The sequence below is a fragment of the Dama dama genome, chromosome 32 (genome assembly GCF_033118175.1).
Source record: "Dama dama isolate Ldn47 chromosome 32, ASM3311817v1, whole genome shotgun sequence".
Taxonomy (NCBI): Eukaryota; Metazoa; Chordata; class Mammalia; order Artiodactyla; family Cervidae; genus Dama; species Dama dama.
Genome location: NC_083712.1, coordinates 14756555 through 14782144, shown reverse-complemented (window position 1 = coordinate 14782144; position 25590 = coordinate 14756555). Strand labels below are relative to the sequence as shown.

The 25590-nt window shown below is 37.6% G+C and overlaps 1 protein-coding gene across 1 annotated transcript in view; it reads left to right on the top strand.

Annotated features, from left to right (window-relative positions):
- The window catches only part of VEGFC (vascular endothelial growth factor C), an 81197-nt gene that overhangs the window by 36558 nt on the left and 19049 nt on the right, over positions 1-25590 (top strand). The window contains exons 2-3 of the mRNA XM_061134903.1: positions 17268-17481; positions 19154-19344. Coding sequence (XP_060990886.1) covers positions 17268-17481; positions 19154-19344 — 405 coding nt within the window. The remainder of the gene's footprint in view (positions 1-17267; positions 17482-19153; positions 19345-25590) is intronic.

Sequence of the window (25590 nt, the reverse complement as noted above, 5' to 3'; positions counted from 1 at the left end):
CAAATGGGTATAATGTTCCTTTTCTCCTTTGGCTTTAGCTTCTCTTTTCAGCTATTTGTGAGGCCTCCTCAGACAACCATTTTGCCTTTCTGCATTTCTTTTTCTTGGGGATGGTCTTGATCACTGCCTCCTGCACAGTGTCATGAACCTCCGTCTATAGTTCTTTAGGCACTCTATCAGATCTAGTCCTTTGAATCTATTTGTCACTTCTACTGTATAATCATAAGGGATTTGATTTAGGTCTTATATATATCAATGGATATCTTTTGTCTTTTTCTTTTCCTTTCTGTATTACAATATGTAAAAAATAGAACTGGGTCAAATACCTATGAGTCAGAATTCTATTTTTATCCCCCAAATGTGGACAGATTTACACTGTTCTGAATAGTGTAAGTTATTTTATACTGTTGAAATTTAAATTGTTAAAATAAAACATGCAATCACCTATTTTACCAAGGTTCCTTTATATTTTGGAAGCAAGTTTTACCAGATATGTTTTAGGTTAGCTGTTCATGCCTTTTTCATCCACTTTCATGGATTCCACTAAACAGCAAGATGGTTTTGAAATCTATTCTCAATAACTGGAGAGTCTCGGATCTTGTATTTTGTGATTGTTATCAGTCATCAGCTCGCTTGAAAACCTCCTGCTGCTGTATTTTTAATAGTCTCTCTCTAGTCAGGATTCCTCAAGCCTATGTCTTTGAGAGCCCCAGACCCAAGTTCATTCTTCTGGCAAATTAGCAAGAACTGGTTAGGAAATCCTCGTTCTCTTAGGCGAGTCACCCGCCGTGTCTCCACCTTTTCGTTACCTGCACTGCACCACCTGGGTCAGTCACTGCCCTGCTCAAGTGCCCAGTGGCCAGACTTTCCGGTGTCATTTTACAGGGTGGGCAGAAGAATTGACTTCGAACCACTCCTTCCTTTCAGAAACACTCTGTTACCTGTAGATTTCATGATAACACCTCTTTCTGCCTCTCCCTTGGCTGTCTCGCTGGCTCATCCCCTGGACTCTGAGCGTCAGGTTTTAGAGTTCTCCAGCCTCGGTTCCGAGCTGCCGTCTGCTCTCCCTGTCCCTTCTTGACTGCACACATAGCTTCATTTTCCAACCAGACATACAGACCTCTCTCAGGTAGGTTTTTCCTGATCAGTAGAACCACATATCCTACCTTCCTCACTTCCACAAGGATGCCTTAAATGCCCTCAACTCACATGTCTAAAATATATCATTTCCCCCCAGTCAAAACGCGTCCCCCCCCCCAGTGTTCTCTAGAGTCATCCTTTCTCACGCACACCAGAAACTGGTATTCACAGGGACATTCATCCCTCTTCTGCACTGTGCAAATATAAACCAAATACTCTAGGTTTTAGTACCCAGTAGCCCTCAAACTTTTTTGAGGTTTACCACAGTTTACTAGACTCCCATGTCCACAGAGAGAACAGTCTCTCACATACAAGGAGACATTAAGTACTTGTTGAATGATGATGGCTACAATTTGATTCCTTGTTAAAAGTGAATAAGCAAGAGCCAAGTAATGAATTTTAAAATACTGCTTAAATAGCTAGAGAAAACAGCAATGCCTATAAGAAATTGCTTCTATGTGTTTATCTCACTTTGGTATCATTAATAATGGCCTCATTAAATAAGGTGGGTCATGTATTTTTCCTACTATATTTCTTAAAAATTAAAAAAAATCTATTTCTTCAAAGTGTTTGTGTAAGTTTGGTATTACTTCTTCTGATGTTAATGTTTCATAAATGTAGTGTCTTCTCTAATAATATCTGAAAATATTGTAGAGTTTTTCTCTAAGAGTTTTACTTCCTATATTTCCTGTTTTTGTTAGATTCTGTTTGTTTGATTTCTCTCTCTCTTTTTCACTTTAGAGGTTTTCCTCAAATTTCTTATCATCCTTTGTTGTTGTTTTTCTTTATACTTAAGGTTGACTCACTGAAAAAAATCAATAGAAGTTCATTCTGGGTTGTAGAACTAGTCAATAGATAGGATTTAATACAGAGTGAGTGGATAGAAATCTGGTGTTTTTTGGTCTTTTTTTCCCCACTGGGGGAAACATCTCTGTATGCAGCTATATATGTTTTCCCTGTGGCCACAAAGACTCTTCAGAGAAAAAGCATCCTCTGACGGGGAGGGAAGTAGGTGTGCCTGAGCCGTGGTGGAGGGCTGTTAAGGCCCCAGCTCGCATGGTACCAAGGCAAGGAAGAAACGTGAACATTTGCTCTTTTCAGGGCAGGCTTTTTCTTCATCCCCTCATGCTTTCAGTAAGTCTTGTCCTGCTCTTCGCCGTACTTGGTGACCCTGGGCTGAGACTCTGGATTAGGCTAGGGCTTCAAAGGTTTAGTTGCTTGACTGGACAGAGATGTTAGGTGGAGAATCTGAGGGTTAAATTTGGCCTTTATGTTTACTTCAACCTGTCTGTCTGTTTTATCTGTTTCTTCACCTCCATTTTGCAGAGTACCCGTGAGTAACTATATTTGAGGATCTGAGGCATAAAATGACCTGCTTCTTCTAGCCATTCCCAGCTATTCCCAGAATGGTTTCAGCTCTGTCTCCTCTGATAACACCTCTATGTATTTCTTTAAAAAAAAAAAAAAACCAAAACAAAAAACAGTATCTTTCTTTCATCTCTCATTCTCTCCTATCCTGTTCTTTTTACCTTTGTAGCTATCATACATTACCCCTATTTTAGCGAAGTTCTGGGAGGAAGCAGAGCTATACACTTAATTTAAATCTGCCAAATTTAACTGAAGTTGAGAGATTAATTTTTCATTCATGATTGACTTGGTTTTAGCTCTGTTTCCAATGAATATTCTTTATAAACTGAAAAAATACATGTAGAAGCATCTTTTCTATAGGAAAAAGCAAAACCAACTAGACCCCTCGTTTTTATGTTCTTAGTACTTCATCGTATATTTGTCATGACCCATGATTGCTTTTGCTCATCAACTGATCTAAAAATTGACAAACTAGAAATGTTATTTCAGTTTTGATGTTGTATCATCACAAGGGGAAGGATGCTAAATTAAATATTTAATTCTCACTGATACTGAACTCATGATTGTTACCCCCAAATTATTCTCTGTGAACTCTGTGGTTGTTGATTTTGCTTCCTCGTTTGGTACCATTTTGCTTTGAGTCTTTTGTAGTCACCTCTATCTTTATGTCCCTTTCACCTTTATTTTGTGGTGTGGCAAGACTTCCATTCTGATGAAATGGGGATAGTTACTTTTTCTAGCTGATAAGAGGTTGGGGCCGGACAGGAAATGTGAGAGTCCAGTCAGACTCTGGGTACTAGAGACACCGAGGCAGTGAAAGGAGATGATTCTCCAAGATCCTGGACTTTTAATTTCTGAGTTTCAGGAAAATGCAATAAATCAATGGTAGTCTTACAGAGTCTGCAGTGCATTTGATAACCTTTATGATGTGGGGGAAAACGGAGCTAAAGGTATAATGTTTCAGTTACAACATAATTCTGTCTTTCCTATTCATGCCCCAGCTACTGACTTCAGAATGTATTTTTGAGGCTATGTGGTTTAATTCACCTTACATTACCTCAAGGGAGAAATGCAATTAAGTGCTAAAAAACTTTCCATTTAAAATATAAAATGAATGGGATCTTCATTAATCCAATTTTCATTTATTAATCTTTGAATGAATAATCACTTCTTTTGTAACTTTTTATGAGATCTGTGTGGATCAGACTTTCTTTTTCCTTCTTTCTGTCTTTCTTTTTTATTTCTGGATTTTTTAAATTTTTCCTAAGCACTGATTGTCCGTATTTGATTTTTGAATGTGAAAATAAAATAGAGAAAAATAATTAAGATTAAATGGAAATGGATTTCTTATGTTTACTATCTACCGTTGACTTAACCTTGTCAGCATATTTAAATAGTTAAAATTAAAATGTACTGTTTTTCACATGTAAATCCATGGCTGATTCATGTCAATGTATGGCAAAAACCACTACAATATTATAAAGTAATTAGCCTCCAACTAATAAAAATAAATAAAAAAATTAAAAAAAAATTTTAAAGATAAAAAAAGAAAATAGTAAAAAGAATACTGTTTTTCAATATTATTTTTAAAAAGAAAATTGTGTTGTTGTTTTTTTTCTTATTCCTTGCTTTAGACTAAATAGGAACATTTTCCTAAATGATACCTTAGTCACTTAAGAAAAAAAATACATCATTGTCAATAGTTACTTTGGGACTATTTTAATAAGATTTGAATTGAATTACCTTTAAATATATTTCCAATGTTTCTCTTTGGTTTTAGGAAAGCCTTATTTATAGAGTTCTTCCATGACATGAAAAATGATAGGAAACTGCTTTTATTCCATCCTCCTCTTTCATTTATTCTTTGACTAAATACCATATGCCAGATATTCTGCAAAAGGTAGGCAATAAAATAGGCATGATAGGGAGTAAATAAGAGTAAATAGGCTAGTGTTTATAATGTCTGAAATATATATGAAGGAAACAAAAAGGTGCTGAAATAGCTTATGTTAATCAGGTTATTTAACTACAGTGGATAGAAAGCTGCAGTGATTATGTGACCTTTCAGCTGATGCCTTAATGAAGAGAAAGCACCAGCTGTGTATAGTGCCGGGACATACAGTTCTAGGAATGGAATAAAATTTTCTAAGGTTTTAAACTTGAAAACATCATGACATTATGGAGATACAATGTTCTATGACTTAAGGTGGCAATGCTAGAAGATTGGAGCATTGATGGGAGTCAGATCACTCATCACCGTAGACTGAATTTTATCTAAAGGAGAGTTGGATTTTATTTGAAGTCTAAGCCACTGAAACACAGGTGAGTGGATCATTCAATCAATAGGTGTTTATCAGGATTCTTGTGATTTGTGGGTGAAGAGTCCATTGGAGGGGTAAACAGAGCAGCCGAAAGGATCAGTTATGAAGGTAATGCAATAAATCAGGTGAGAGATATTGGCAGCTTAAATTTGGAGGTCAGCAGTGAACATGGAGAAAAACTATTGTATTTTAGAGGAAAGATTATTAGTACTCGCTGATAGGTCATATTTAATATGATCTAAGTAAGGGAAGGAATGAAAATAAGGGTTAATTCCCAGACTCCTAAATAAGCAACAGGTTAGTAAGTTTTAATGAACTGGGAAAAGCCCAAGAGGAAATGCATTTGGAGAGGAAATTCATCAGTTCCGTTTTGCGTGTGTGCTCAGACTCAGTCCTGTCCAACTCTTTGTGACTCCGTGGACTGTAGCTCTGTCCATTGGATTTTCCCAGCAAGAATACTGGAGTGGTTTGCCATTTCCTCCTCCAGGGGATCTTCCGATTCACGGATCAAGCCCACGCCGCCTGCCTTTGCAGGCAAATTCTTTATCACTGAGCCACCAGTGAAGCCCAGTTCCATTTTACTTATGTTAAGAAGGAGACCTTGAGAAATCTGATCATTTTTTTTTCAGGGTTGGGAAGAGATGAGGTTACTTGGAAAGAAGTATGAGGAGAATGTCAGGAAATCTATTTCTGAGCCCTGAGAATTCAGACATCCAGGATGATGTACAGAAGTCAGCAAAGGTCACCGGCAATAACCACCACTAAGGGAGAAGGAAGAGCAGAAGAGCATGGCTCAGGGAAGAAAAGAGCACGTGTGACTGAATAAGAGTAGGGCGATCCCCAGGGCAGAAGTCAAGTATGGCAGGTCACGAGTGTGCACAGAAGCTGCGGGGCCTCAGTTCCAGTGGGGTGACTGTGGGAGCCTTCACAGGTAAGAAACGCTGGGCTGGAAGAAGCACAGGCTGGAATCAAGACTGCCAGGAGAAATATCAATCACCTCAGATATCCAGGTGACACCACCAGCATGGCAGAAAGTGAAGAGGAACTGAAGAGCCTCTTGATGAAAGTGAGAGAGGAGAGTGGAAAAGTTGACTTAAAAGTCAACATTCAGAAAACTAACCTCATGGCATCTGGTCCCATCTCTTCATGGCAAATAGATGGGGAAACTGGAAGAGTGGCTGACTTTATCTTTTGGGGCTCCAAAATCACTGCAGATGGTGACTGCAGCCATGAAATTAAAAGATGCTTACTCCTCAAAAGGAAAGTTTTGACAAAACTAGACAGCATATTAAAAAGCAGAGACATTACTTTGCCAAAAAAAGTCCATCTAGTCAAGGCTTTGGTTTTTCCAGTGGTCATGTATGAATGTGAGAGTTGGACCATAAAGAAAGCTGAGCACCAAAGAATCGATGCTTTTGAACTGTTGTGTTGGAGAAGATTCTTGAGAGTCCCTTGGACTGCAAGGAGATCCAACCAGTCCCTCCTAAAGGAGATCAGTCCTGGGTGTTCACTGGAAGGACTGATGCTGAAGATGAAACTCCAGTACTTTGGCCACTTGATGAGAAGAGCTGACTCATTTAAAAAGACCCTGATGTTGAGAAAGATTGAAGGTAGGAGGAGAAGGGGACGACAGAGGATGAGATGATTGGATGGCATCACTGGCTCCATGGACATGAGTTTGGGTAAACTCTGGGAGTTGGTGATGGACAGGGAGGCCTGGCATGCTGTGGTCCATGGGGTCACAAAGAGTCAGACATGACTGAGCAACTGAACTGAACTGAACTGAACTGACAGGTGAAATGAAGAATAGCAGATATAGACAGTGCTCTCCAACATGGAAGCCGTGAGGGAGAGCAGAAATATGATAGCAGCTAGGCAGGGATGTGGGCCTAAAAAGCATTTTCTTCTACTTTTGTTAGTTTTCTTTGTACACAGTTGCCTAAGCTTATAGGAACACTACAGGAGAGAGAGAGACAGAGGAAGACTTAACAAGAGGAATCATGTTGCTAGACAAAGATAAACCCAAGGCCCTGCAGAGTTACTGGCTTTGCAGAGGATGAGGAGAAGCGCTTTATTCATTTTGTATATGAATTGCTGTTTGTTCACTGGATGTGAGACTGAGAAAACGGTTTGAAACTAGCATGGAAATAAGTTGGCATGTGATAAATGGACCGGTGGTGAGCACTGATAAAGAAAAAATTATTCTCACACTGTTAAACACATAGGACGGAAGATTATTCTTCAGGACTTGATCAGGGTCGAGCCAAGTTTTTCCTCAACTAAGCAGTGAGGGATCTGTACATCTTGATAAGGAAGTGGCTGTGGTTTCCCCAAAGCTCAGAGATACTGACCTCAGAAAAACATTCCAAATCCTACTGTTGCATTAGATTTGGCAACAAACTGTCATCATTTCTTTCAGTTCAATTCAGTCGCTCAGTCGTGTCTGACTCTTTGCGCCCCCATGAATCGCAGCACACCAGCCCTCCCTGTCCATCATTTCTCTAGCTTGGTTATTTACTGAGTGTATATCCTTAGCATACTCTAACCACCCACATATACACATACCCTCTTCCAGAGCCATAATTCAATTGTGGTCCAAAATCAGTACCAAAGGAGATAAATAGTTGAGTTAATGAATGTATAAACAAAAGAATGCATAGAATTTATGCTTTTGCTATTAAAAAAAAATCCTTGAATAGGTTTTAATTATAAAGAGGAATTTAGCAGCTCAAAGTTTAGTGAAAATGCAAAATAAAATTTTTGTGTTTTCAGACACAGTACTTCTGATTAAATAATTCAACTTTACTTTACTCAACATTGTTTCATAGCAACAAATTCCCCTCCCTGACACTTTAGTAAATAATCTGGAATCTTTTAGACACAGAAGTACATAAGGAACAAGAAATTCATCTGGAATTAATCGCAACATCAAAATAGGTATGCCTTAACATTAGAAAATTCTTTGGGAAGAAAACAAATTTGAGGATCTTACAATTAATATGTTCATCTCTTAAAAATTATATATAATCTCTAGCATGTAGACTCAAAAAAAGGAGAAATCTTGGTTATAAATAGCATGCCTGGAACAGTTCTTTGGCACATAGGAGTCATTCAATAAAAGTTTTAAAAATCATAAAAAAATTTCCCTTCTTTTGCTATTTATTTGAAGTATCTTATTAGGGACAAGCAACTGCTTAGTATACCAGCCTTCTTCCTGTGTGCCTCACCTTTCTAAGTACTGTCGTCTTAACACAGAGAAGCTTTGCACAACACATTTTATTATCTATATTTATAAATGGGAAACCACAGGCTTGGGATATTTTTAATATCATTTTCTTCACTTATTAAAAACTTACTATAAAGAAACACTGGCCTATTTACCAAAACCCAAAGAAATCTTCAGGCTTTGCCAAATAACGCTGGGGTAAGAGAGATCATTGCTGGCTGAAAGCTACTCTCTGTAGTATGTATATAGGAATATTTGAATAGGTGTGTGCTCAGTCACTTCAGTCATGACCAACTCTTTGTGATCCAATGGACGGTAACCTGCCAGGCTCTTCTGTCCATGGGAATCTCCAGGCAAGAATACTGGAGTGGGTTGCCATGCCCTCCTCCTTGGGATCTTCCCAACCCAGGGATTGAACTCATGTCTCCTGTGTCTCCTGCATTGCAGGCAGATTCTTTACCACTGAGCCACCGGGGATGCCCTATTTGAATAGTAAGTTTTAGTTTTTTGGCATTTCTTTAGTAGTCAGTAATTGCATTCACTACATATGGCTTCATGTGAACTACCTGTTGCTATTTTTGCAATCGTATCTGGAAAAGGGTTGGAATTAATATTTTTGCAATCTTTTCACCATCCTAAAGGGAAAAAAGTCAATTTCATTTGAGAACAAAAGACAAGCAAGAGGTTTTCAGTGTTCAGTGCAAGGCTTCTGTGTACAGAGTATCATGTCCATTGCGCTGATAATGCCGACATGTCAGATGGTCTACGCTGCCATGAGAAAGTTGTCTCAAAAATAACATGATTAAAAATGAATGTTTAAACTATTTTCTAAGAGTCTAACTTAGATTTTAATGAAACAAATATTTGACTTTTTATTTAATTCATATATTTGGTAAACGAGAAAAGTAATTTTTATTTTTTAAAAAAGCTTATGCTACTGTAATGGATTTTAAAGAATCCATTCTTTATTATTGGAGAAGGAAATGGCAACCCACTCCAGTATTCTTGCCTGGAAAACTCCATGAACAGAGGAACCTGGCAGGCTACCATCCATGGAGTTTCAAAAGAGTCGGACATGACTGAGCAGGCACGCATGCATTCTTTTTATGGCACTGTTTTTCAGCACTTACAATAAGAAGGTCAGAGGATTAGGCAAAAGTTAAAACTCCCAATTAGCAACTTCCAATATTAAACTCAAATTTAAATACGTGCTTCCAGGGTTAGCTATCTGTGGCACATCAGGTTGGTGTAGATATAGATGATGGGTGACCTGTGGGTGAGAGAATCCCTACCCTGACACCTTCACTGAGACATCAGGTAACATGATTTGCTAAGGTCATATAAAACATTTACAAACTTCTATTCCTTAGAAGGATGCCATTTGATTTTCCAGAATTATTTGTGACTTTTACCAAAGAATGATTTTTACAGTGATTTATATAACTATGTATGGGACAATTTCTCAAATCTAAACCCTCTCCAGGATGCCACTTAGCCCAAATGTTGTTTTTAAAGCCTTTAAATAATTAGAACATACTTTTACAATTTATAAATTTTGCCAGAATGGGTGGTTACCTAAAGGAAACAGAATGATCCACAGGTTCATCTGTCCTAATAAATGCCATAATTAGGTAAGAAAGAGTGCACAAGCACGTTCCTTTGCTATTTTAGGGGCAGAATAAATAACTTTACTAACCGATTATTCTAGAGCTTCCCAGGTGGCACTAGTCGTAAAGAACCCAACCCTGCCATTGCAGGGTTGCCGGTTCAACCCATGGGTCAGGAAGACGCCCCGGAGGAAGGCATGGCAACCCCCTCTAGTACTCTTGCCTGGAGAATTCCATGGACAGAGAAGCTGGCGGGCTACAGTCCATGGGCTCCCAAAGAGTCGGACACGACTGAAACAACTTAGCATGCACCATGCAAATACTTATTCAACTGATTCGATTACACCCTGTTTTCAAAGAAGAAAGGAAGAAAGACGAATAATAGTGTAAAGCTCTTGATCTTGATAACTGCTTTATGTTAGTTTGCTATTTTGATTTCATAGGACAAAGAGATGATGTGCACGATTACTAATATGACAAATAATTCCTTTCCAAACTTTTTAGTTGGTTTCTTATTAAACTGATAATTTAATCACATCATCTTCCCTTTGCTTTATCTTATGAATTTGTCCATGAAAATATACACTTATTTCAAACATAAAATTTTACTTGAGCCAGACTTTTAAAAATGACATATGGACACTTTAAGAAAAAATATGTGTCCCTTATTTTCTAGTTTGAACATTAAGTAATCTTTCTCCCTCTCTTCCCAATATAGATATATTAAACAACTAATCACATTTGCCTATGATCCTTCTTTTGTCACTTAATGAAAATCCAATAGTATGGTCAAACTTTCTTTGATGGACTCTTGCCATTCTTTTGATTCTGATTGTGAATATTTGATAAGAGTATATGCTTTTAGGTGAAAGGAAATTTTCCGTAATTATGTGCATTTCCCCATGAATTTTTAACTTCATAAAATGATTAAATGAATGCCTACTTTATATACAGCCTAGTAATTAAGATTGCTGTTCAAAGGGACTGTAGTTTTATTAACGGCTAATTTCCACTCACTGGCGAATCTAGGACCACCGCCAACAATCCTAGATGAATGCTATGGCTTTCACCTCTCACTGACTCTCTGGAATCACTCAGGTCTTGGAGGAAGGACAACCTACATGCACTTTTGTCTTCTTCCTACCTCTGAACAACTCCTAGTGAGCACAGAGCAGCAAGAGGAAAACTAGTTTTTACCAACTATGTGTATATAGTTGATCAGAGCCTCCTTTCACTATCATCTCAGGTGTTCACTTCATATTATGATTCTTATGTTACAGAGAATTGTAGAGTGTGGGTAAAATCCCAAAGCTCTTTCTCCTCATGTAACTTCTAGAATCAGAGACCTTGCTTCATCTGGCTCTTGGCAGAGTAAGAAGGAGGTGTGTTTTAGCTGTAGGAATCACCAAAGGAGTTTATGCTTGGTTGTAGCTCTGCTTTCAACACTGCACTCTCAGCTTTTATTGCCACAGCATCTCAAAATCTTCCAATGACCGTCACATGGGTTATTGTTTGCAAATGTAGACTTGCTGACGATACATAGGAGTAATTACAGTAATCTCCTAATTGATGCCTCCAAGACAGAATGCAAAATTGGATTCATTCTTAGATTCTGTTAGGTTTTCCATTACAGTTGAATATCCATTTGTAAGACACTATTTTAAGACACACCAAATCTCTTTGGAAAATAAAAGGAATATATTAATATTCAAGAAAATGACCTCAGCATTCTGGAAAACATTGGTGAACATAAAGACTCAAGAAAGCATTGACAAAGGACCAGCTTTTCATATGGATAGAACTTCTGCTTGAAGGAGTTTAGTGTTTCCTTGGTTCAGAACTCATTCTAGGTTGCTGGGGCCTCTTTTACTTCTTGAAAATAAACTATCAATGTGAATGTGCCATGGTTAGCAGGTAATATCTATTATCAAGATTTTGTTCTTCCTGGATTCACAGAAAGCACTATAATGCTTAACAACTCAGTATCTAGGTCGCTACTCACTTAGAACAAAATTGCAGAAGGCAGATCTACAGAAGTTCTGCCCTAGAGCTGGCACAGTACTCAGAGTTACAGTTTGAGACTCAGTTTATCTAAAACCATAGTCTCCGTACTGTGCTTCTGCTCCCCAAAGATGGTAAAATGACAAGTAATCCCACTCCCAACTACCAAATGTATAATATACATTCATATTAAAGGTCTATTTGAATCATCACAAAAACTCCATGAGGAAGATATCATTATTGGCATTTATGGAGTAAAATGAGGTTCAGAGGAATGAAATCTGATGTTACTCAATTAAAATAAAGTCTGTAGACTATACTACAAAGTTACAATCATCAAGACAATATGGTACTGGAACAAAAGCAGAAGTATAGACCAATGGAAAAAGATAGAAAGCCCAGAGATAAACCCACACACCTATGGGCACCTTATCTGTGACAAAGGAGGCAAGAATATACAATGGGTAAAAGATAGTGTCTTCAATGAGTGGTGCTGGAAGAACTGGACAACTACATGTAAAAGAATGAAATTAGAACACTTCCTAACACCATACACAAAGATAAACCCAAAATGGACTAAAGACCTAAATGTAAGACCAGAAAATATAAAACTCTTTTAGAAGAAAACATAGGCAGAACACTGTATGACATAAATCATAGCAAGATCCTTTATGACCCACCTCCTAGAATAATGTAAATAAAAACAAAAATAAGTGGGACCTAATGAAACTTAAAAGCTTTCACAAAGCAAAGGAAAATATAAACAAGGTGAAAAGACTACCTTCAGAATGGGAGAAAAGAATAGTAAATGAAACAACTGACAATTAATTTCCAAAATACACAAGCAGCTCATACAACTCAATAGCGAAAAACAAGCAACTCAATCAAAAAGTGGTCAAAAGACCTAAACAGACATTTCTCCAAAGAAAACATATAGATGGCTAATAAACACATGAAGAGATGATCAACATCACTCATTATTAGAGAAATGCAAATCAAAACTACAATGAGATATCACTTCACACTAGTCAGGATGGCCATCATCAAAAAATCCACAAACAATAAATGCTGGAGAGGATGTGGAGAAAAGGGAACACTCTTGCACTGTTGGCAGGAAACTATGGAAAACAGTCACTATGGAAAACAGTATGGAGATTCTTAAAAAAAAAAAAAAAAAAAAACTAGGAATAAAACCACCATGTGACCCAGCAATACCACTTCTAGTCATATACCCTAAAGAAACCAAAACTGAAAAAGACACGTGTACCCCAATGTTCATTGCAGCACTATATACAAATAGCTAGGACATGGAAGCAACTTAGATGTCCCTTGGACAGATGACTGCATAAAGAAGCTGTGGTACATATACACAGTGGAATACTACTCAGCTAAAAAAAGGAACACGTTTGAGGCAGTTCTCATGAGGTGGATGAACCTAGAACCTACTATACAGAATGAAGTAAGTCAGAAAGAGAAAAACAAATGCCGTATATTAATGCATATATATGAAATCTAGACAGATGGTACTGATGAACCTGTTCACAGAACAGCAGTGGAGATGCAGACATAGGGAACTGACTGATGGACAATGGTTGGGGTGAGGAGGGAGAGGGTAAGATGAATGGAGAGAGCAGCATGGAAGCACATACACTAACATATGTAAAGAGGTAGCCGATGGAAATTTACCGAATGACTCAGGGAACTCAAACTGGGGCTCTGTGATAACCCAGAGAGGTGGGGAATGGCAGGAGGTGGGAGGGAGATTCAAGAAAGAGGGGACATATGTACACCTATGGTTAATTTATGTTGATGTATGACAGAAAGCAAAGCAACATTGTAAAGCAGTCATCAATCAATTAACTATATATATATATACTTAAACTTACAGTTAAAAAAAAAAGGTCTGCAGCCAACATGAATAACTGGATCTTTTGATACTACAGCTTATTTTTCTTCCATGCAAATATGGTAACTAAAATCTAGTGGGAATAAGTAAGTAAATTACTCAGTATCAAGCTTTTTTATAACATTTGCCTGTGATAGCTTCTGCTTTTGCCAATGGTTTTTTGGTCTTATAAAGTTATATTATGTATTGAGGGGCTCTAGTCCCAAAAGTGGATTTGTTTTAAATCAAACAGTATATCAAAGGCATGGTCTGTGCAGATATTAGAAGAGTGAAGTAAATGAAAGGCTGAAATGAGAGCAAATACTATAGCCTTCCAACATGCTTAGAGATGATTACTGTTACATTTTTATTCAGATAATAAAGCTTTACATTTAAAATTTAAATTTTAAAATGTAGAAATATTTTTGCTGTTGTTTAGTCCCTAAATCATGTCTGACTCTCTGTGACCCCGCAGACTCTAGCCCCCAGACTCCTCTCTCCATGAGATTTCCCAGTCAAGAGTACTGGAGTGGATTGCCATTTCCTACTTCAGGGATCTTCCCGACCCAGGGATTGAACTCATGTCTCTTGCATTGCAGGCATATTCTTTACCACTGAGCCACCTGGGAAGCCATAGAAATATATAAAGAACATCATAATTAACTTAATCTTACAACTTGAAGAAGATAACTTTTTTGTCACATATATTTTACTCTTGAGAACACATATACACATGCAGGCAATCTGTCTAGATATATTGTTTTCTGAAATAAAAATTGTACATATATGAACAATGTGTATAGGGGTATATTATATATAAGCTGTGTTTTCTCCATTTTCATAGACTGTATTATAAGCCTCTGTTCACATCTAGATTACATATCCATATCATCACTTTATAGTGACATTACTTTCTACACTAGTTTCTGTTTGTATTGTACGTTATTCAATCAATTCCTAATCATTGTATGTAAAGCTCTTTTTTATATTCGCTATCATAGACAGCCTCATGATAAATATGTGCATATTTCTGGCACATATTTCTGATAATTATATTATCACCCCTGTTAGACAGGGAATTTAATTCCAAAGTGCATTCGCTGTCTAAAATGGAGCTTGTTTTTAAGGTCTTTCAAGTTGAAATAGCACATTTTCCTTGAATAGCTGTACAAATTTATACCCTCACCAGGACCGAAAGAGATGCTAGTTTTCTTCACTTCTGCTGTCACCAAGTACACATTAATTGTATTTACTCTCTGTGAATATGCAGTTCAAGTACTTTGTCCATTTTTCTGTTGAAGTGTCTGCTTATATTTTCTTAATAACATGTTCATATAATATTTTAAGAATATTAGCCCTTTTCTATCTGTCATGTGTATTGCCAATGATTTTTCTACTTTATTGTCTGTCTTTTGTTTACAGTGTTTTCTACCATAAAAATAGTTTACATTTTATTTTCCTATTCACTTCTAGAAAGGCCTTTTTTCAATCTAAGAGTATAAATAGGGTAAATAGGGTAACTTTTATTTTCTAGTATCTTTTTCATTTTTTATACTGCATTTTCTCTATTGTGAGTTATATGCTTATGTTTTTCTTCTGTTTCTCTATTGGGTAATCAGTTGTATTCTCTTACAGATGTAATTATTGTTAGAGTTATTTTTCTTTTTAAATTTTGAAGTACAAAAGTGATTTGCCATGAAACTTCACATAATACTTAGTTGAAAGCCCTCTCCAGCATCCTTCTCAAGCAGGAGTTTGGTGTGTACCTTTCACCAGGTCACACAATGTCGGTATTGTATAAGCAGCTCCTTTTGGTAAAGAGAACATTCCTGCCTGTTTCTTGTGAGACTCATGTGACCAGGTTAGGTCACAGCCTGGCTTTGATTCCAGCTGAGTCATGGGGGGAAGTCCCCCAGGGCCCTGGGACCCACCAGTTACCCAGTCTCACGTTACTCTGGGGGTTCCAGGGCTAGTCAGGCAAACAGGCAAACAGAACCCCACCCGGGACATGGCCTCCAGGTGTCAGTGACCACAGATATACCCATGTATTTTATCATCTTTCTCTTCAATAGTAATCCTTTAAGATTCTGAGATGTTGATGATTCTTGAATCTTGTGTCTCATCTGACATTTTCCTGAGAAAGATATTTCATACACGTTTAACTGGGAGACTGTGCAAGGATAGTTTGTCACTTTTGTGTAAGCTAAGGTCTCCAGTCCCCCTGACTCTTGATCTATTCAGTAGAGGTGTATTTTGTATAACTGTCCGGTGTATCACCCTTTAGTCTTCTAGAAAGCCATGGATTACCATCAATACTCTTATAACACAGGCTTAAAGAGATTAATTAATATGCTCAATTCACACAACAGTGAGGAAAGGGGAAGTGCTGAACTGCATGACCAGTTTTATTATCTAATAGGAAGGAACCCGTTTCATAAGCTACTGCCTACGAGTCTCTGTGATAATGTAAGAAATCTATCTTAGACCATGTTTCTCAAAATGTAGTACAAAAACCACCTACATCAGAATAATTTGGAGTGTGAAAAATGGTGGTGAAAAGACTTTCAGTTTAACTGTATTTTGATTTTTAAAGCAAATAAATTAATTTTGTACTTCAGAAATTAGAAAAGAAAGTCTGTAACTTGTTGGAATGTAGATTCCTGGTGTCATACAAGATACCTGGCAGGGGAGGTGGGGGGCAAGTACCTCTATTTTTAACACCTCTCAGATTGATTCCTATGGAGCTTAAATTTGAGGCTTAATGTCCAAAGTATTTAATTATACGTTTAGACTTAAGATGGGATAATCATGGAAATATAAAAATAAACATTTGATGCTGTATTTCACTTTGCATATAAAGTTAAACAATGTCCATTTTCCATAGTTTCAAGGTAATAATTTAGGAAAAAAAAGAAAAAGGAATTTTTTTTTTGATATGGTAACTACTTGAATATAACTTGGAATGTTCTACTTAATTGAATACACCAATATAGACAGTTAACTAATTAGCCGAATTCATGTTCTCTGAGCTATCGTATCATGTCTTTTTACTGGCAGAATAAATCTTGATGATCAGAGTTTTTGGAAATACTGGAAGGTTCCACCAAAATGTAAACCTTATTGTGATTCTGTTATTGAAATCTCATTCTTCATGGGATCTTTTGTTCTAAAATAGTTTTCATAAACTAAAATTCCTAATTTCAAACCTCGTGCTTAATTATGTTTTATTGATGTTAATAACTAAAAGTGAAACAAAGACTTATCATAGACTGGATTTTGATCTCATCTTATTTATGTTGGAAGGTAATAGAAGCTTAGATAACTTTTAAACTTGCACATTCATCAACTTTGTAAAACAATGATAAAATAAGCTACTTTAGAAATTATTTTAAAAATTGTGCCTTGAAATTTTCTATCCTAATGACCAAATGTGTATTTTATATTTTAATTGTGATATTAAATTTCATTTAAATTGTGTTATTGATTCAAATTAAAAGATGAATGTAATTTTACCAAGAAAAGTTAAGCAATTTGGGGGAAACAAATAATATTTTAATAGAAATGTAGCATGTATTTTATATATATATATATATATATATATATATATATATATATATATATGTATATACACGTATATATATATCAAACAAGCCTGAGAGTTTTCTAGTGCATCTGTTTCCTTAATCTGAGAAGTACCGTGTTGCGTTCTTCTTCCACAGGCTTATGCAGGCAAAGAAATGGAGGAGCAGCTGCGGGCAGTGTCCAGTGTGGATGAACTGATGACTGTGCTCTACCCCGAATACTGGAAAATGTACAAGTGTCAGCTAAGGAGAGGGGGCTGGGAACACAGTAAGGAACAGGCTAACACCAACACAAGGACAGGAGAGACTCTAAAATTTGCTGCAGCACATTATAATACAGAGATCTTAAGAAGTAAGTATGGGAAAAGAAAGTATATCATAAGCTTCATGTGTCAGCCCAGTGCAAATTGCCATTCTGATCCTTTAATTTCAGCATTTGTAATACCACTGAATACCTTTAAGGCCAAAAGTAAAACAGAAAATGAAGAGTTACTTTCCAAATACAGAATTTTAAGATTTCACTGTGAGTGGTTAAAGTGGTTTCTTGAAAAATAAAGACCGGTGCATGCATATCAACACACTGTAATTTTTTTTAAAATTGACATGATACCCCATCAGAAAAATTTTAAAACATACAAACGAATTTTATACACTATAACACTTCAATCACTTAAACATTCTAGATCACAAAAATTAATTGCACATAACTTTTCTTTTGCTTTGGATATAGAGATGTTTACTTTCTACATCATCCAAAATCATCTTGTCAACTGCTATTTGTTTCTTGTTGCTTTAGGTGGAACTTAACTTGAGAGCTGGGCTTTGGTAAAGTTAGTGAGTGATCTCTAAGCAGCAGTCACAAAAAATTATGGTGTTGCACAAAGTGGCGTAGACCCCCAGGGGGTCTCTTGTTGGACTACTTAAAAAAGAACTGAACTGAACTGAACTCCTTTCAGTTCTTAGATATTAACTGCTATAAAGGCTTGAGATTGAAAATTATTTTGAGAACAAAAGCAAACAAAAATGGTTTCATGATTGAATAACCCATAGTTTATATCTGTTTTTCTAGACACTTTATTTTAGGGGAAATAGGAGAAAAATAAACTAGAACATTTAAGAAGTACATCATCTGTAATGCGGTCTTTAAAGAGTCAACAGTGCCATAGGTAAAGCGCCAACTCACTGGAAACAGAATTCCAAGAGAAAGCATGAAAGGAATAGGAAGCTTTGACTTTTCCTGAAAAAAAAACTTTGTTCAGGATACATGTCCCCATTACTAGAAAGTACCTTCTCATTTCAAGTAGCTATCCCCAAGACATGGTCACCAGTCTAAAAATGAGTTTCCAAAACCAAAGCCATCATCTCATTCACAACTCAGTTTAAAAAGAGAAATTAAACACATTGTTTATATTTGCTTTGCAACATTAAAAATACTACATGTAATAGCAAATGAGTATGATTCTATTTCCATGGGTTTTATAAACATCTATATGTTAAATTTTCAGGGATCTCCCAGGTGACTCAGTGGTAAAGAATCCGCCTGCCAGTTCAGGAGCCAAGAGACAAGGGTTCGATCCCTGAGTTGGGAGGATCCCTGGAGGAGGAAATGGCAACCCACTCCAGTATTCTTGCCTGAAAAAACCCCATGGACAGAGGAGCCTGGAGGCTAAGTCCATGGATTCACAAAGAGTCGGACATGAATGAGCACACATGGACAAGTAAAGTACTGTAGAATCCATTCTAATTGTAAGGAAGCATAACACTAATTGTAGCTTGTTACATGGTACTAGACATTAGTTTTTTTGTTTTTTTGTTTTTTTTTTTTAATAGAAAAGACCTTTAGCTGCTCTGTTAAAGACCATATCATATTCCAGTTCACAGGGCAATGTAGGATCCTGTCAACTTTCTTTAAAGTATTATATCTAAATCTTAACTCTGCAACCCATTGTGAGTGACTTCCAACTGCTGTGGGTTTTTCCACCTTGGCATCTGTGTAACTTACGGCCTTCCCTGTGACCCGACAGGTATTGATAATGAGTGGAGAAAGACTCAATGCATGCCACGGGAGGTGTGTATAGATGTGGGGAAGGAGTTTGGAGCAGCAACAAACACCTTCTTTAAACCTCCATGTGTGTCCGTCTACAGATGTGGGGGCTGCTGCAACAGCGAGGGGCAACAGTGCATGAACACCAGCACAAGTTACCTCAGCAAGACGGTAGGTGTGCGGCTCCGGCAGGCCCCCGTGCCTGGCTTCACCTCTGCTCCCGCCCAAGGCACTTAGTTCAGGGACTCCCGGGGTCCAGTGGCTGGGACTCTGCCCTCCAACACAGGGGGGCCCAGGTTCTATCCCCAGTCCAGGAGCTAAGACCCTACATGCCTTGCAGCCGAAAAACTAAAACATAAAAAAAAAAAAGAAGCAATATTGTAACAAACTCAATAAAGTCTTTAAAAATGGTCCCCAGCAAAAGAAAAAGATTTTAAAAATAAATTAGCTCAATTCAGAGCTGCTTCTGTTGTCTGTGAGGAATGAAGTTAATTTTTCAATAGTTGTGTTTTTGATGAGAGACTATCACCAAAAAAGTAACTGATATTTTATGAACTCTGTTTATATAGTGGCATCAAAGCCACTTTTTTACAAATCTAATGGAAGAAATTAATGACAGTAGCATATTCTCCAAAAGATAGTATTGATTTTTAAAAGATATTAAGATTAATGCTGTTTTTATATTCAGGTTAAACTCTTATTTAAAAGGAATTTTGGTCTTCTGAGTCAGATGAAAACAACATGTTGACTTTTTTTAAAGTTACAGAAAATAAACATGAGGGATTTAGGAATTATTGTAAAATAACATTTTTTGAATACCTTTAGTTGTGTATATTTTAAAATACTTCAGTCAAGTGGTATGATATGCATCCTAGACAATATCGTTTATTACTATGGTGCTTGGTTTAAATGAAATATCAACTTGCGTTGATTTTTTTTAAAAGGCCTTGATATACCAGTTGAGTTTTCCAAAGAACAAAGGGCTATGTCTCTTTTAAAATTGGGATGATATGCAATACACTCAAACAATAGATTTTTGAAGAATTATATTACCAAGTAAAACAAAATATATCTATTAAGAGCTCATAATTTATCATTTTAGAACTGTCTGATTGGATTTAGTTGATGAAATTTTATTTTTTAACTGCTTATATCATATAGATTTGAATGACAGCCATTTTAGTATTGGAATTTTTTGTTCACTTCTGGAAATTCCTGTTTTTTGAATAGTTCATTTACTTATTTGGTGAAAATAAGTTAAGAGTTGACAACATCCAAGGCTACTTTTCATTACTCAGTTCAGTTCAGTCGCTCAGTCGTGTCCAACTCTTTGTGACCCCGAGGACTGCAGCACGCCAGTCCTCCCTGTCCATCACCGACTCCTAGAGCTTGCTCACACTCATGTCCGTTGAGTCGATGAAGCCAACAAACTATCTCATGCTCTGTCGTCCCCTTCTCCTCTCGCCTTCAGTCTTTCCCAGCATCAGAGTCTTTTCCAATGAGTCAGTTCTTCACATCAGGTGGCCAAAGTATTGGAGTTTCAGCTTCAACATCAGTCCTTCCAGTTCAGGACTGATCTCCTTTAGGATGGATTGGTTGGATCTCCTTGCAGTCCAAGGGACTCTCAAGAGTCCTCTCCAACACCACAGTTCAAAAGCATCAATACTTTGGCACTCAGCTTTCTTTATAGTCCAACTCTCACGTCCATACATGACTACTAGAAAAATCATATAGCTTTGACTAGACAGACCTTTGTTGGCAAAGAAATGTCTCTGCTTTTTAATATGCTGTCTAGGTTGGTCATAGCTTTTCTTCCAAGGAGTAAGCATCTTTTAATTTCATGGCTGCAGTCACCATCTGCAGTGACTTAGGAGCCCAAGAAAATAAAACCTCTCACTGTTTCCATTGTTTCCTCATCTATTTGCCATGAAGTGATGCTTCCCTGGTGGCTCAGACGGTAAAAGCGTCTGCCTACAATGCGGGAGACCTGGATTCGATCCCCGGGTCGGGAAGATCCCCTGGAGAAGGAAATGGCAACCCACTCCAGTACTGTTGCCTGGAAAATCCCATGGGCGGAGAGCCTGGTGGACTGCAGTCCATGGGGTGGCAAAGAGTCGGACATGACTGAGCGACTTCACTTTACTTTGATGGGATCGGATGCCATTATCTTAGTTTCTGAATGTTGAGTTTTAAGGCAACTTTTTCACTTTCCTCTTTCACTTTCATCAAGAGGCTCTTTAGTTCCTCTTCACTTTCTGCCATAAGGGTGGTGTCATCTACATATCTCAGGTTATCGATATTTCTTCCGGCAATCTTGATTCCAGCTTGTGTTTCATCCAGCCTGGCATTTCTCATGATGTACTCCACATGTAAGTTAAATAAGCAGGGTGACAATATACAATCTTGACATACTCCTTTCCCGATTTGGAACCAGTCTGTTGTTCCATGTTGTTTCATTACTAATCCCCCACAGATTCTTCTACTATGTGTTAGAGACAGTGTTTTAAATGAATCTGGTTTTACAATGTCTCAAGCTTTATAGAGTAACATTAATGATTACTTTAATATTTACATTAAATAGTTCAAAATATATCTTCTGTAGATACCAGTGCCCAACGTTTTGTGTAAAGTTCCTCAGTCAGGCTTTTTCTCTGCGACACCAAACTAGCCCCAAACAACAACAGTGCTGTAAAAAGCACCTGGTCTTCTGGTTTTCCTTCTCACTGCATGATGTCCTCTCTAGTCAGAAAGAAGGAAATCGTCCATGACGGGACTGTCACCAAATCAGATGTTAAGTCTCGAGTCCCCATGCCCAGCAGCATGTCTGTCATCCAAGACACTTCTGATGCTCTTTCCAGCTTAGGAAACACCATCCTCCTTGCTCTCCCTGCTTCCCCATCCCTGCTTCCTATCCATCCTCTACACCGCCCCAAGGATATTTTCAGACACACAAGACTGATGCTATTGGTTTCCAGAGTAAGAGGCCTTCAGCGATTCCCAATTGCTCCTAGAATGAGACCAAATTCTCTATCACTTCCTCTGCCTTCCTCCACGGCATGCTCTAACACGACTCTGCCTTGACCTCCCTCTCTGTAGTCCCCGTGATGTCAGCTTCCTTCAGTTCCCGAGACCCCATCGCCCTCTGCCCCAGACCTTTGCACACAGCTCTGGGCCACCCTGGCCTTCTAGTCTCCTCCCGCTAAGACACCAGCTGCTCAGACCTCAACTCAAGTATCGCGTGGCTCCAGGAAGTCCTGGGGGAGATTTTTCTGACTTGGTTACACTCAGTATTCTTGAAAATTCTTTGTGGTTTCTAATACTCTTCTTTCAAAGCAACAACTATAGCTTATAATCATATAGTTTATAATATAGGGTCATTATTATTTGATTAATGTCTGTCACCTCCACAGAGGGAAAAACAGGTCCATTTCATGCATTGATCATCTGGGTGCCCACCACAGAGGGACTGCACACCCCCTTACAGGAGGCCCAAAACCATGGACCCTCTCACCAGAAAAGAAATGAAAACACAGACACATCCACAGCATTTGCCCTACAGTTTCAGGGAGTTGGTTCTCTGACCCTTAATCCTTAAGTGTTCAATCAGACTTTAAAACAATTTCTTAATGATTAAGAATATTGAAACAGTTGATTAACTCACTTGTGTAATTTTTAAATGATTCTTTTACCAACCAAAATTGTATACTATAAATTGCAGCTCTATCTTTTGAAAAGATCTATTTCTTTAACAAATAGGAGAGAAAATTCTCCTTTTTTTCCCATTTATATTTAATACAAGCAAAAGTCAACATTCTATTTCTCTTACTATCAGCTTACTAAATATGTGTTTACATGTGTGCCAAGTTGGAGTCCCTTAGGTAAAAGTCTGAATTTGGGAAACAGAAAATCAATTCTTTGTTAGTAAGTAAAACAAATATATTTAGTCTTCAACAAACCATTAGTAGTTTTCTGTGACCAGTGCATATTTATTCTCTAATTAGGTCACTGGTCTATTTAGGTCACATATTCACCTAATTGGTATCAGAGTGAAGATATTTATGTACGGACAAGTATGTATATACACAGCATACAAACTGCTCTGCCACGTTGGAGGCCTTAAAGGGGTTTAGGCTTCAGAAATTCTAAGTCTCCAGGGCTAAGAGCATTTACTGCTAAGTTTAAGTGCTATGTGTAAATAAAACAGAATTTGATCCAGTAGCCTCAGTACTTAAACATCAAACATGGTATCTTTTTCCTGGAAGGAAATTAAGTCTACTTTATATCATATGGAAATAGTTCTGGCTGTATTTCACCTTCTTTGACCTCCAGACTTCACAAAATTTAAGAGTATTTTATGATACATTTATGATGTTGCTACTATTCATTTTACCGGCTTCCTCCCTGTTATCTACTCACAGGAAAAACAATCAGAATTTGCTATACCATTTTTGAAGTCTGTCTGGTTTATTGTTGTTGGTTTATGTTGTTCTCCCATTTTGTTTGGATCCTTTTCAATAGACTTGATACTTACAATAATCACTTTTCACAATTCTTATAAATTCTGATCTGCAAAGCAGCAATTTTTAACTTTGTAACTGTAAATAGTGGGGTAATTTGCACTTTAGTACTTCAATTTTTAAAAGATTTGCAGAATTTTGGAATTAAAAATTTGAAATCGGTTGGGAAAGAGACTTAGTCTTAAGACTTAGACTTAAGACTTAGACTTAGTCTTCTTGGTCCTGCCCTGGGCACCCTCCTCTGACTGCACATGCTCTCCTTCCTCACCTTCTCTCTCTGCTCTTCTGGGGATCCCTCCCCCAAATCTCCATCTCTACCTCAGACTTCTCTCGTGGTTTCCCCACAACCTACTCAACCTCGTGACTGGGCTTCCCCCAGACAGAGTCAGTCTGTCTCACACCAGATCCCATCCTATCCCTGCCCTCAATCACATCCTCACAAATAAACAAGTCAATAAATCTTTTTCTTTCTTCAGTATTCTGTCTTAGTAAATGATGCCATTCTTTTATTAGTCGACTGACCCGATTTTTCTTCGTTTCACTAAAAGCCCAATCAGCGTTTCATATACCTTTCCAAGATCTCTGGGACCCGTCAGTGCCTTTAATGTGCTGACCTCACTCTGGTCTGGACCACATCCATCCGTTACCTGGACCATTACGCGTGGATCAGCTGCAAACTAATGTCAAAGCCCCCTTCCTACTTCCCTTCAATCCCCTTGCCACATTGTAGCAGTGTTTCTTCTTTCTAAATGATAAATCTGACACTGCTCAAAACTCTCCAGTAACATTGCTTATTCACGCTGAGCCAGCATACAGCAAATGTATAGGTAAACTGGTCTTTGTGTTTGAAACATCTCCTTACACACCACTCCATATCCCCACTTATCTAGCTAATTTCTACTCAACCTCAGCCTGGACATAAATGTCACCTTCACAGCATCCTGTCCTATGCTTCAGGAGCAGCCTTTATCACTCACCCAACATAGAGTCATCACCTTATCAGTCAAATCATTTTACCTCCCATTCTCTAAACCCTAAGAAAGCAAAGACTGTGTTTGGTTATCACTATGGGGCATAACAGTGCAGAAGTTGGTATGCGGTAAACACTGGGCACTCAATAGAATAAATCCTTAGATAAAAGGGAACAGATTTGAGGTCAAAGGTGGAGTTTTAAATAGGCTTATTTTGAAGCATCTGAGTGGTAAGTAGGTGGAGATACCAGAGGGAGATGGGGCATGTAATTTTAGAATCCTACAGCAGTGATTGGATCTTCAGCTATAGATCTGGGAAGAAACCTCACATTGATGAATGTTTCTTGGAGCCTTGATATTGTTGTTACTGCTTAGAAAATTCTTATATCAGGAGGGAAGATTGAAAGCCAATGCCGAGGGATAGCCAATATTCAGTTGTTGATAGTCCCATCTATTTCTCTCTTTGGTTTTGTAACTTCATGCTCTTCTCCAACCTGAAGAATCCACTCAGATTTTTTTTATACTAAAAGGAAAACTTTGAATTTTAATTCAATTAAGCAAGTGTGGTGAAGCACCTACTATGTGGTTCCTATCAAGAAGGTTCACAAGCCAAGGAGAGCAAGACGTGAGACTACTGAAGGCACTGTTTCTGTTTTTGACATTTTTGCTAATGTAATTATGTTTTTTGGTATTTTCAGAGTAGAATAAATGGGAGCATGTGATGATTGTTTTCAAGCATAAAAGGAAGTTTCTTACTGGTATTTTCTGAAGGAAAAAAACAGTTTTTGTTTCATTACAGGAATTCCAGACATCTTTTGGCACCAAATCACCAACTAGAATCATATAAACTGTACCTTAAGTAATGTACAACCCAAGTTTTTAGTAGAAACTTTATAGAGCATTTTTACGGTGCTTCACGAAGGGCAGGT